The 13,976-nt window shown below is 37.3% G+C and overlaps 1 protein-coding gene across 1 annotated transcript in view; it reads right to left on the reverse strand.

The window, feature by feature from the left end:
• The window catches only part of LOC127622027 (tubulinyl-Tyr carboxypeptidase 2-like), a 30,679-nt gene that overhangs the window by 5,371 nt on the left and 11,332 nt on the right, over positions 1-13,976 (reverse strand). Inside the window, exons 5-6 of the mRNA XM_052095891.1 lie at positions 7,442-7,823; positions 4,488-4,612 (exon numbers count right to left, since the gene is read on the reverse strand). Of these exons, the coding sequence (XP_051951851.1) occupies positions 4,488-4,612; positions 7,442-7,823 (507 nt within the window). The remainder of the gene's footprint in view (positions 1-4,487; positions 4,613-7,441; positions 7,824-13,976) is intronic.

Consider the following 13,976-nt stretch of genomic DNA (forward strand, 5'->3'; position numbering starts at 1 on the left):
CACCTCAGCCAATCAGAATCAAGCATTCAACAGCCCTGCGGTATAATACTATTTTTATTATCAGTATAAACATGTCCACATTGAAGGCAGATAGTATCACAACTTATGATATGGATCTTTAATACTTGATTCTGATTTGTCAGTCGCAGCATTCGATGCCTTCTATTCAGGTTTCAAATGTACTAAACAGTTATCCATCTTTTCTACTGTATTTTATAATGGTTTTATGCCTAATTTTACTTCGAGCATGCATTGAGCTGCATTCAAAAATTCTTGGGAGTTTTAGTTTGAATTCTGTTTCTAAAATGGAAAATATACACATTTACTATTTACACCATATACACACTTAATATTTATTGAAATATGTCTTTAATATTTATAATACTGGCCATCATATTGCTTATCAGACTTAACATGATTATTATCAGCTACCTGTATCCGCCACACTGCCTATGTACAGTGTGATCTAGAAATTAAGTAATGGTGTCTAGTTAACAATGTTTTCAGTAGGTTGGAATGACCTTTTGTGACACTTTGTGGAACAGTTGAGGAGAACAAATCTTGTGGAACAAGATATGCAAGGGGGGGCATTGAATGTGTTTGTCTGCTTTTTATGTGGGCAACTGAGGACAACTGAAAGAAAACAGAGGAGGTGGGGGTGAGATTGTGGACAAGCAGACATCCTGTATGTTAGAAATAGCCCTGACTGGAGAAAATACACTTTGACAGGGAGGGGAAATTGTGTGTTCCAACTAAATCCCTGTTCACTGAACTGTTTTGAAGTGGAAAGTTTGGCTCTGATGGTAATATTTTTTGTAATCTTTTAAGTATTTTATGTCTTTATTCATAAGAAAGTGAAGAAAGACTGAAAACTAGTAAGTAGGTAGTGAGAGGGGGAATGGGATCGGGAAACAACGCAGGTCTCGATCGACTTAAACAAACCAGTCAACAACAACAACAAAAAAAAGAAAATTCTGTGTATACATCTTTGTTGTTTTGAAGGTTCAGTTCACCTAAAACTGAAAACATGGAACAACATGAGGAATGACAGAATGTTTATTTTTAGGTGGACTATTCCTTTAAGAAGTGTAAAGCTTCCTTTTAAGAGACAATCACATGCTGTCACACTCTGCAGGGGCGTTTATCTCAGTGTCAACCTCAAAATCATCATTTAGAAAACAATGTTCTAACTTTCGACAATGACTCCACTTTCAGCATAAATTCATGTGCCAAAAGATGCGGAGTGGGTGTATGCACTGTCCTTGGGGGGGTTATCTCTGGATGTGTGTAATTGAGGGTGATGCTGACGTTAAATGGGTGGTGTGTTTCAGCAGCAGCTGTGTGGGACTAATTAACATCTCAGAGCATGTGACAGGAAGGTGCTATAGAACACAGCAAAAATAGCTCCAATCGGTAAGCAGGAGATCTATGGATCTGAAGCCTTGACTCTGGTACCATTTCATGCACTGTGTGGTTCAGTCTCTCTTTTCGTGGTGCATTAGATGGATTTATTAATTTAAGCATTGTAAGGCACACCAATCACAGTGTTCTTTTAAAGACATTGAGGTGTATCTCTCAATCATCATTCCATTCTATTCATATCCACCACAAATATGATCTTTGTCGAAGTAAGGGATGAAGTTACATCATCAGATGCCGTGCACTGTTATGATAAAACCCAGTAGGAACTGCTGATCATCGCTGTATTTTCTGATTGAAGTATTAGAGGATGGCCATCGGTTTATTTTAGTGTGACATGTCTGATGCCCTGCTCCAGAGCTGCTGCGCTGGACTCACATCCTATTAGAATGAATGCCAACCCAGTGCAATGCTTGAGGGGAGCTTATACTGACAGCAACAAGGGTGTCAGATCTTTGATAGGCCATTCTTCCAAACTAACTAGCCCTATCTGCCCCTACCAAGCCATTTCCCACAGCTTAGGAATGCTTTGCATGTCTTGCCTTAAAGGAATAGTTCACCCAAAAATTAATATTCTGTCTTCATTTACACATCCTAATGTCTTTCCAAACCCCTATGACTTTCTTTTTTATGTGGAACACAAAAGTAGGCATTTTGAAAAAGTACTGGTTGCTCTTTTCCATGTCAATACAATGAATGGGGACTGAAACAATCAAGCTTCAAAAAGGATGCAAAAACAACATAAACGTAGCACAAAAATGGCTCATGTGACTTGTGCGCATGTTTTCTGAAGTCATGTGATAGTTTAAAGTGAGAAACACACCAACATTTTAATTGTTAACAGATGTTAATCACAGATGTTCATGAGTGAATTATCAATATCCAATTCGAGAACAAAACATTCAGACTAGTTTTGTAAACTTGATCAACGATTCATTGAATGATCCAAGTCAAAAGAGCAATTAGCTGAACAACTGGACATCATGAACTCTAAGGGTGGATGTCAAGAGTTTCATTGAATAATGACATTTCTGTCTGGTCCACACACAAAACTATTATATGACTTCAGAAGACTTGGTATTTTGTGAAATTTTATGATAATTTTTTGGTGCTTCTGCATCCATTTTAAAGCTTGAAATGTCTAATTTTGTGCTCCATGGAAATAAAAAAAGATTCTATGGGTTTGGAACAATATTAACCAAAATGAAGTCACTTACTCATTCTCATGCCATCCCATATTTGAATGACTTTCTTCTGCTGAACACAAATGAAGATTTTAGGAAATGAAGATTTTAGGAAAATATCTAATCTCTGTAGGTTCTCACAATGCACATGATTGGATACCAAAAGTTTGAAGCTCCATAAAGCACATAAAGGCAGCATAAAATAATGAATACGTATCAAAGTAAAGTAAAATGTAATCCACTCCAGTGGTTAAATTCATGTCTTCTGAAGTGATAATATAGGTGTGGATGAGAAACAGATCAATTTAAAGTCCTTTTTTTTCCTAAAAATGTTCCTCGCTGCCCAGTAGGTGGCGATATGCACGAAGAATGTGAATCGCTAAAATAAAAAAAAAGAATGTGAAAATAATAAGTAAAATCAACTTATATATTGATCTTTTTCTCATTGACACCTATCATATTGCCTCTGAAGATATTGATTTAACCACTGGGGTCTTATGGGTTACTTTTATGCTGCCTTTATGTGCTTTTTGGAGCTTCACAATTTTGGTACACATTCACTTGTCCCTCATTGTATGGACCTTCAGAGTTGAGATATTCTTTGAAAAATCTTCATTTATATTCAGCAGGAGAAAGAAATTCATACACATGGCGTGGCATGAGGGTGAATAAATGATGAGAGAATTGTCATTTTTGGTTGAAATATCACTTTTAGTCCTCTTTCTCTACGAGGGTAAGCTTTTCTATCTTCTAACTTTGCCACTTTTTACAGCTGTTCCTGGTAGAGATAGTGCACTGCCTATATTTCTATGGGGCACCACTAAAAGGAAAGTTATCTGACACAAATAAAAGCAGGCTGACATTTCACTTTTTAAGTGATCAGCAGTTCTGACTGGGGCCTGCTTCTACTCTTAGCATAATAAAAGTGCTTCTCCACTAGTACTTGTGCCATGCTGCTATAGAAACATTGAATCCATAAGTCAACTGCCTGGATGGGAGGAACAGGGTTGGGCTTCAGTAACATGAGAATTGGGCAACCGTGTGCTAGGGGAGATTATAAAATGGTTTTGCAGTGTCTGCTTTTCAGCGTCACCATCATAGCTCATAAAATAATGCACCAAGCTAAGACCTCTGCATGAACTTGAAACATGAGCAGACAATACGTCATTTTCAGTGTTCAGTGACAGCTTCATAAGCCAGCAGCAAGTATATGAAACAGTTCAACTTTAGGACACCTACAGACTTGAGTCTAGATTAGAGTAGAACAACGTTTGTTTACATCAGCCAGAAGCAGGTCCAGTACACAAAGGCAGAGGGCCTTTCCATGCAGCCTAAATAAATCTTATGAATACTTCTCCATCCAATGCTCTATTAGAGCCTTTCCTAGTGTCTAGGCACCATTATACAAATGCACAGTGATGCAATGTTGGACACATTATATATATATGGGGCTCACATTATATGCCTCATGATCTGGATACTGCAGTTGAGTTAGTAAGCCTACTAGAAACCAACAGTACAGCAACCTTAAGTGTCAACGTAAGCATCCCTTGAAAGACTAATTTTAAGAGGATCTTTTATAGAAGCTGTTTAATTAAACTCCAAGGGCATAATAACCAGAAATTAAAGATGACTTGTGTCAACATTAAATAAATGGTGTGAATGAATTGCAATAAATTAAGTTTTAGGCTTCTATTGTCTGCTGTAAGAAATGAAGTTATGACAAGTCACTAAACCACTAATAGCTTAGGATTGCATTTATATTTACACTTATTTTCTTGGCATACACTTTTCTACCAAGGTGACTTTCACAAATGTGGATATATTGCACAGCTTCTTTCTCTTTATTTGATTTCCATTAAAGTCAGATTGTTTGTTACTTACGATTTGTCTCTTTTGTGGACGTGCTGGCGTCTTTGGGGACTGCTGCCGAGTCGTCGGTGTGGTGATAAAGATTTTCCTCGGGTTCGTTCTTTGATTGGAGACTGAGCACTAGATGACTTAAGAATCTGCAATAAAACACACTTGTTTTAACCTTTAAATCATTCATACATTTGATAATGAGATAAAATAAAAATAAACTGATCAGCTGAATGCCACTTTGGTTAATAAGAGTACCAATTTCTTTCCATAAGTGCAAAATCTGTACAGAATTCCAAAATTTTGGCCACCAATGTATATGAATGTAAAAGGGAAAGTGTATATTTTAGGTGCTGTGACAGGTTTTTCAGTTCTTAATCAACTTTTTTTCCCCACATTAGTTCGTTTTAAATGATCACGCTGTGTTAAAATAATTTAAATAATTTAAAGTACAAATATTCCATGTAGTTTCTCAATTTATGTGAGGTCTTAAAAGCTGCATGCAAAATAATTATGCATGATTTGGCAAAATGCAGTTTAAAACAGTTTTAGATGGATTAGCTTGTCACACAGCAGGACATGTCAATTACCCAAACAGTATATCATGTGAACTACCCAAACATAATTCAACTCCTATCAGTTTGGAAATGAAGTCAAGACTTTAAGGCAATTACAATGAACGAGGGCTTGAAATCTTGCTGCAGGTGGTAAAAGAAAAACAGTGAAAGTTGGCGAGAGGAACAGCTGTGGAATATTGCCTATCATCAAACAGGCAGGGGTCCAGTGCCAAACAACGACAAATTCAAAGAAGCAGTTTATTAAAAAGTTATGGCTTGAACTCTTTCACACCATAGGCATTCGAATCATTCTCTCAGCTTTCTCATTAGCATCTGCGGTACAGATGAAGCTATTGTCATGAATGGCTCCACATTACGTTCATTAACTTGATGATAATGTTCATTAACTTTGTTATTCTACAAGTAAACAGATTTCCAAAACTCTAAATATCTTGATATTGTGTTTTTCCCAAATGAGCAGAAGCAATGAGAGGTGATAACCATCTCGACATGGCTATGATAGAGATAGAGGTACTCATGGCTCAGCCAAAATGCTATACTACAGTTAATTTTACTACAACAAAACTGTGGTAATGGTACTTGCCAGAGAAAATAAATATAACTGTACAACTCAAAATGCAGGCTCATACCAAAGTTTTGGCTATCAGGCTTTCTCAATGTACTTGGTAGTTGCCATCACTACTAAAAAGTATAGTTAACGAAAACTGATTGTTCACTTACCATCTAATTTACCCAGACCTTGACATGTGGCCTTGTTAGGAGATGATCAATGTTATTCATGTCATCTGTGAGTGGTCATAATGTTTTGGTTCATTGGTGTATAATTTGCCATAATGTGTTGGAAAATAGGAATAAAATGATTATACTTTATACTTTATAGTAACTTCTTTGAGAGGGGTTTACCATGCTAAGAGTACTACACGCTGTCAGTAAATATGATCTTTGTAGAAGGGATGAAGTTACATCATCAGATGCTGAGCTCTGTTATGATAAAACCCAGCAGGAACTGCTGATCATCACTGTATGTTCTGCTGGAAGGATTAGAGGATGGCAGTTGTTCATTTCAGTGTGACATATCTGTGATGGATAGTGGATAGCTCATCCAAAATGAAAATTCTCTCATCATTTACTCATTCTCATGCCATCCCATATGTGAATTACTTTCTTTCTTCTGCTGAACACAAACAAAGTTTTTTAGGAAAATATCTCATCTTCGTAGGTTCTCACAATGCAAGTGAATGGGTACCAAAAGTTTGAAGCTCCAAAAAGCACATAAATGCAGCATACAAGTAATGCAGCATAAAGTGTAAAGGTATAGTTAAAAAGAAATCCACTCCAGTAGTTAAATCCATGTCTTCTGAAGCGATATGATAGGTGTGGGTGAGAAACAGATCAATATTAAAGTCCTTTTTAACTATAAATTCTCCTTTCCGCCCAGTATGTGGCGATATGCACAAAGAATGTGAATCACCAAAATCAAAAGAAGTAGAATGTGAATGTAAAAGTGAAAGTGGAGATTTATAGTAAAACTGACTTAAATATTGATATCTTTCTCACAGACACCTATCATATCACTTCTGAAGATATTGATTTAACCACTGGTGTCTAATGGATAACTTTTATGCTGCCTTCATGTGCTTTTTGGAGCTTCGCAATTTTTGATGAAGTAAGGCTGTCAATTAAGTTTAATTTGTATTGAACTGGCATAAACCTTTAATTTATTATGATTTTACAGAAGTGATATGGCATTTTGTTAAATAATTATGTTACCATTGTCTTTTTTTTTTTATTATTACTATGTGTAATTTCTGTACCACCAGTGTAATGACAGAGAATCGCAAAAAAAGTTTTCTCAAACAATCCCTATTGGTTGAGCCAATTTTGCTGAGTCGGACTGGACTAGATGCTCAAATGAAAAGATTAATGCTTTGAAAGCACCACAGAGCCAGTCTATTTCCATTTTCTGAGGAAGTAAACCTACAAATATCTTGCTTTTTCACTGTATGTCTATATACATTAAGCTGGGATAGGACAAAGTATTTTAACATTGGAAAATTAACAAATACTTTTATCTTAGTAATGTTTCTATAGCTTAAACATTTCATTTAAAAAAATTAGAACTAAATTCCTCTGCATCTATAAAAAGAAACCTACATTCCTTATACACATTTAGAGCAACATTTCCCCTCTCTGCTCATGTGGTTCATGGAAACTATGTCACAGCTGACTGCGGTCACTCACACAAGTCAAAGCTACATCTGTGAAACTTGGAGCACATAAACTACTTTTTACTGGCTACATGATAAACATGTCATTTTACAGTCAAAACAGCTGATCCAAACTAGTCTGCTGTAAGGTGTGATCCTTATAGTGTTGATCACTGATCAGCTATTGACTCACCTTCATCCTCATGTCACGGCCATGCTTTTCCAGCTCTTTGCGCATGTCTTCATGTCCCTGCTTACTGGCGTTGACCACCAGATAGTTCCACTCAATTGGCTGGAAAACATGTGGATTGTGGGGCACATACAAGCCGATCTTTATCTTCTTCATAGTGTGCTGGTAGTGGCGATACGAGACTTCAAAGTCGAAAACAAGCTCACTAAGTGTACGAAAGGTCAGAGCTCTGTCCATGAGATCAGCACGCCGACTCATACCCAAGGTGCCGTAACGGCCATTACAGTAAATGCCCAACACCACATGATGGAAGTGGTGCCCGGAGAACTGTGTCTTAAAGCTGATGGGGAACCGTTCCATGGAGGTCAGACCATTGGTTAGGTAGCTAGTGGTATAGAGTCAAGGTTTTGCTTTACAGCTAATTTGAATCAAGTTTATTCATTAGTGATGGGATAATCAGAGTAGCTTAAATTCAGATTTCAAATCTAGACTTAGCTGCTCCTTGAGAAAGAGGAAATACTTAAATGGCATCAGTGTTAAAGTTCAGGAGGGTATCCAGGCCTCCCCAAGGTTTCTTAACACAGTGTGTTCTATTGATATTTCAAACTTGATTCATCTTTGAACTTTAAATAAACTACATTTTGCTCACACTTCCCGAAAATATCAATCGGCTAATGATTTACAACTAGTTTAACGTTCCTCCCTCCCCCAGTAGACTTACATTTAAAGTGGGACTTAAGCCATTGTTAGGGACCAAACTTGGGCAAATCAGCAAACACTGAAACCATCCAGAATACCCTAGGAACCACATAGCAATGCACTAAATCCACCCAGAACACCTTAGCAACCATAGATATCTATACGTAGATACCTTATTAGCAGCTGTTTATTTGGGCCGCGATACATTGTTGCTGTTCGTCAACACAGGAATGCAGATTGACAGTTAAAAGTCTATTGTCTTTTCCAGCAAACTTTCAGATTATCAGATTATTTTCCATAAATATTGTGCAATATTTTAGATGATACAAAAAATCTTGACTTCACTTCTTAAACAGCTTGTACAACTCCTCTACAAATGTATCATGGCAAACATACTGAAAATTAGCACCCAGTCAGTCAATTCATTGCAGTGGTCTGAGGCTTCTTCTCCATTCACTTTCAGTAAAACAGATCTCCTTGTTGACTGTTTCAAGATGGTGCCGCATTTTATGAATCCAAACCAGCCGAATGGGGCATTTGTGTATGTATATCTATGTTAGCAACCACATAGTATAGTAATGCCCTAGCAACCACTCAGAACAACTTAGCAACCACATAGCAATGCGATGGAAACCACACAGTACCCTAGCATTGTTGTGGCAACTTTTGCACTTTTCCGCTCACATCTTCTTCATAAAAAGTACAAATCTAGTTTCAGAATAAGTCAAAAAGACAATCTCTTTCCATGACCTAAGTTGCAGAAATGTGATTGAAGTTGGTCAGCAGACAATCGGCTAGACTGGCCTTCCCTTTGGGCTTTTCCCTGTCTTTGCCTGATCTCATCTGTAGTCTTATGTAAGTGCGATCAGTGCTCACTGCGGCATATCCACACATGCTGTGGCAGTTGCTGCCATGAGCAGTCACTAGGCTGTAAATGTATCAGCAGGGTTCATATCAGGGCTCAGCTGTAGCCAGGAAAAAAGCCTCTTATGTGAGGACAAAAGCTTAAAGTTTGACCGTACACACATCAATCAAAGCATTAAAGTGTGTGGTGTTTGTTTTTTAGGTTTCTGTAATGTAGTGGAAAAGACCGCCTTACCACAATCACTGTTCTCTTCTGATGTAAAATTAGAAATCTGAGCACCATGTGACTTTTAGTCAAGTTTGACACAATGAGGAAATGCAAGCTCTTAAATGAATTGTTCAGCCAGAAATGAAAATTCTGTCATTATTTAGTAAACCTCAAGTTTTTCCAAACCCATATGACTGACTTTCTTCAGTGGAACAAAAAAGGGGTAATTTTTGAAGAGTATGCTGGCTACTCTTTTCCATGTTATACAGGTGAATTAGGACTAGGGCCAACAAGCTCTAAAAACTAAAAACAAGATTTCCACACTATTTGACCAATTCAGTTTCATGATTTCCTATGACCTTTTACAATTTTATGAATTCCCATGGCTTTCCCAGACCTGGAAATTACACTTTTCAATTTCCCTGATATTTCCAGGTTTTCCATGACCGTGGGAACCCTAAAAAAGCACCAAGAAAGTATCATAAAAGTGGTCCATACGACTCTTGTGCTATATTCCATGTGTTCTGAATTCATACAATAGCTTTGGGTGAGTAAGTTGTTATTCACTGAAAATCTTGATATCATCCCTAGCTTTGGTGCATTCATGAGAGTTCATTCTTGAATGAATAATTCTATAATTCTAGAATAATAATCCCAAACCATTGTTTAGGATTTGTTCACAAATCCGACTGATACGATTTTCAAGTTCAATTTACTGACTCAGTGAATACATTTACACCATAAATCGGCTTATTGCAAGAAAGCGTGTTATTTGCGAGAAAGCAGCATTCACATTACATGCCTGTATAAGCGGCATTCTCTTTAATCATGCAGCTCGGTCAGTAAGCAGCTTTATTCACAGCAACATAATTTACCCGCGGTGCTTGTGTAAATTACAAACATGGCATCTGAAGAAGACTTCACCATTTTGATTTCTGTTGCTTCACTTTATTTCCAGATATTCTAGATTTGCTATTATTGTTTCCTTAGCTTGCATTGTGGCCTGCCGTGGAATTTTGCTGCAATAGTGGGATTTCCTTTTATGTAAAACTCACCAATGTATGAGTGCATATACGCGAACGTGAGGGACAGTCAATATTTTACATTGGAGTATATAAATGGGTATAGTTTATAGTGTTGTGGTCCATCCTATGTTTGTTATACGGTCAGTTTACACATGTGCACTCTTTCAACAACAATTAGAAAGTCGCTTATGTGTTTATATGGAAACATTAAGGTGCGTTCTCAAGGAGGAAACTAGATGTGTTAAACTGCGTTCTCATTTACATGACGTTTCAGAATGCCGCATTCTGCAAAAACCCTGGAATAAACCATTTTCATAAGCGCATGTAAACATTGTCAATAATCTAGCTGCAGTTAACAGCTCACTGTTAAGAGGGAAAGATTATCAGTGAAAATTTTTTATTTCAGTCTGTTTCTCACACAAAGCTATACATTCAGAAGACTTAGAATATGGCTCACAAGACATATGGACCAATTCTATTCCATTTTTTTTGGCATTTTGGAGTTTGATAGACAGAGTCCTCCTTCACTTTCATTGTAGAGTGTCCAGTATATTTTTTTACAACTCACATTTTGTGTTTGACAAAAGAAAGTCATACCGTCATACAAAGTCAGCCAAGAGCACAAAAAGCATATCTGTTCAGCTGTGTAAGTCCTACAACACAACCCAAGGGTCTGGAACTGCTTCACATACACACAATATGCTGGCATTCCTGTCCATTATTCACCCATCACACAGAAACCAGATGTCCACAACCAGAAATACAGCTATTGCATTTTACTTAAGTAATACAACATATTTACAAGCCAAACAGAACTTGATATATCCACTAGGATTTCATAGGATCATGAAAAAGTAAGCTATGCTTCTATTGGTTAATATAACATTTTTCCTTGTTTACATCAGCAATGTAATAGCTGCTAATCCAATTTTACACTGTTTCCAGTTTTCACTAGAGCTGTCGGCTTGGCTGTAAAAGTGTTCTTTACGCACTCACACAAAATCGAATGTCCAGACATATTACTATTTTTAATGAAATTGTCACAATATACAATATTTACAGTGCTGTTACCATTGGTGAAATGTGATGATGGTGATGGAGTGGCATGTTAGTATGTATGTGGTAGGAACTATATAGCGTTCCTGCCATCCAAGCCTTCTACTTCCTAATTCCCCTATGTGTAAACACCTGATAAAACACCTGTTACTGTGCACATACTGTAACCCCACATCAGTGACAGCCCAAAATACATACATATCCATCCACATGTGCCTCTACGCTGGCTCCTACAAGCAGAAAAGAAAAGCCGTTTCAGAGGCAGTGAAAGTTGTTACATTTTGATGAAATATTATGGAAAACAAACATTTTTACTGATGAATCGTGCACAATAAGACCAGATACTTATTTTTAGATCAAATAAGGTACATTTTGCTTTTATATTGTCTTTAAACAGCTTTCCCATTTGTTTGGAGGATCATTAACTCAAGCCCCATCTTTCTTTTGTAGTATCGCAATGCTTTTCAGTGTATAACAATTTACATTTTTCATACAGAATGAATAAGACACTTTATTGTTGTTCGAAGTTAACACAAGCCAATTCAATACGTTTTGTTCTTGTGCCGAGTTTCCTTTTGTGGACCAGCCTCTGTAAGTACACATATACACACACCCACAAAACCCCCCACCAGTGTTCTAATGACAAGACACCAGAGGATCACATTACCCATTAGCAGGGCCATGTGATCCACTCAGCAGCAGTGCCATGAATTTTAACAGTCTTATCTTCAATGCAAGCATTCTCAAACCTCAGGGATTACTGCTGCTCTATGTAAATTCGAAGTACTCAGTATGAAAACACACTTATTTTGACAAATCTTCTTCTAAATATGCAGATAGATGGAGTTTTGTCTTTTACGACTTTACAAAACAAGACATTTCTGGTATGAAACACTAATGAACAAAAGGTGGACAAAATTGTTGTGTGTATGACCAAATACTCCTCCACTATGGGCTGTCCTTGTGATATAATGAAAAAATGCTGATATTGCAAATTCAAAAAAGTGGAACAAACATTTTGCCTCTGCACATAAGCCAAAACAATGGATTAAAAAAATAAAAGCTTTGACTGATTCTATAGTTCTGGTTTTACTATGTGTAACAGTTAGAGGATGGGCAAGGAGGAGGTGGAAACCAGCTGAACAGTCAACATAAAGTTTAATGAGAAACTCAAACTTAAAACAACATAAAACAAACATGAACACAGACACACAACGTGTCTGTGTACATCTCTCTCTCTCTCTCTCTCTTGAACTGCCGTCTCAGGCACCCCTTTATCTCGCTCTCCCGCTTATCATCTGATTCAGCGCCGACTGTGCACCCTCACGGTCCAGCCACACTCTCCTCCTCATCACACTATGTAATCCATGATGGATAAACATCTATAGTACAGTCATTTGTAATCTAGATTTATTATTTTTTATCTCAAGCCCCATTATATGGTGTATAAAGCTGCTGTAAGCAATTTTGTGCTATGGAATTGCAAACATTACCCAAACACTCCTCTGTCTTCCATTGTTCATATAAAGGGCTATAAAGCCTGATTTATACTATGGATGAAAACAAACTTTTTTCTCCTGGATGAACTAAAGAACCCTATGCGAACAAAGCTGTTGTTTATACTACACGCAAAGTCATTTTAAAATTAGTTAATTGAGGGTGAAAAAACGGAAGGCTGTCAACTCTCTGGCGGATGACACATTACACCAGGTAAGCTGTCTCTTAGAAACAGGCTATAAAGTTATCCATTTTAACAAACAATAACCTAGGTACAGCTCCTCAGCAGGCACACGTGATTGTAAATAAAAACGTCACGTACAAACCACACCCACAATTAGTTTATACAAATCATCAACGTTCTTTGACCAGCCTAGAAAACCTCTGCAGAAACCTATAGTTCTCTGCTCAACAGCGTTCCCCAAAAGTATGCGATCTGGAATGTCATCAATGCTCATGTGCGCTCAGTTGTCCATGTGACTGATTACTCATGAATAGCAGCAGATAGAGGAGAATATAAGTTCGTTTCAAGATTTTGAGAGACATTAAAAACCAATCTATCACTTGAACATTCTTTTTGCCATCATAGGGTGTAGTTCCAGCATCTACCAGCTGGGAACCTGTTAACCAGCCCATTTCAAGACTCTCTGGTTAGTATGAACAAATAGTCCTGCCCCAAAATCACTTTCTTGATCTGTCAAGCTCATATCTGAATGGCTGACTGAATACAATTTCTGCAGGTGTAAGGGAATAAAGGCATGTTTACGTGATACTCCTTTGTTTGGTTGAAAAAGTACATCATCCAGGTACTCAAAGTACTTTTTTCCTGGCATTTACAGTGTGAACACACAACTCACACTACTTTCACATCAAAATGGTTTAGAATATGCAGTTGGGGACTCTTTTGCCAATTACAGAGCCTAGAGGACACCCATTTCATTGATTAAAAAAAATCAATTACAGTAGCTTTAAGCAACAACAATGATTGGTTCTTTGCCTATGGTGTTTAAGCCTTCTGGGACCTTACAAGAAGTCTCTCAGCCATTAGAAAAGGCAATGGAATTTGGATGATTAAAAGACCAGTTTCATACACAAAGATACAATCACAAATTGAAGTAAACTGCCCAACAGCAACCCATATATTTGCGACTAATGACCCATGAGCAGCCCTATTCCAAAGTACAGTCCA

This window comes from Xyrauchen texanus, chromosome 28 (assembly GCF_025860055.1).
Source record: "Xyrauchen texanus isolate HMW12.3.18 chromosome 28, RBS_HiC_50CHRs, whole genome shotgun sequence".
Classification (NCBI taxonomy): Eukaryota; Metazoa; Chordata; class Actinopteri; order Cypriniformes; family Catostomidae; genus Xyrauchen; species Xyrauchen texanus.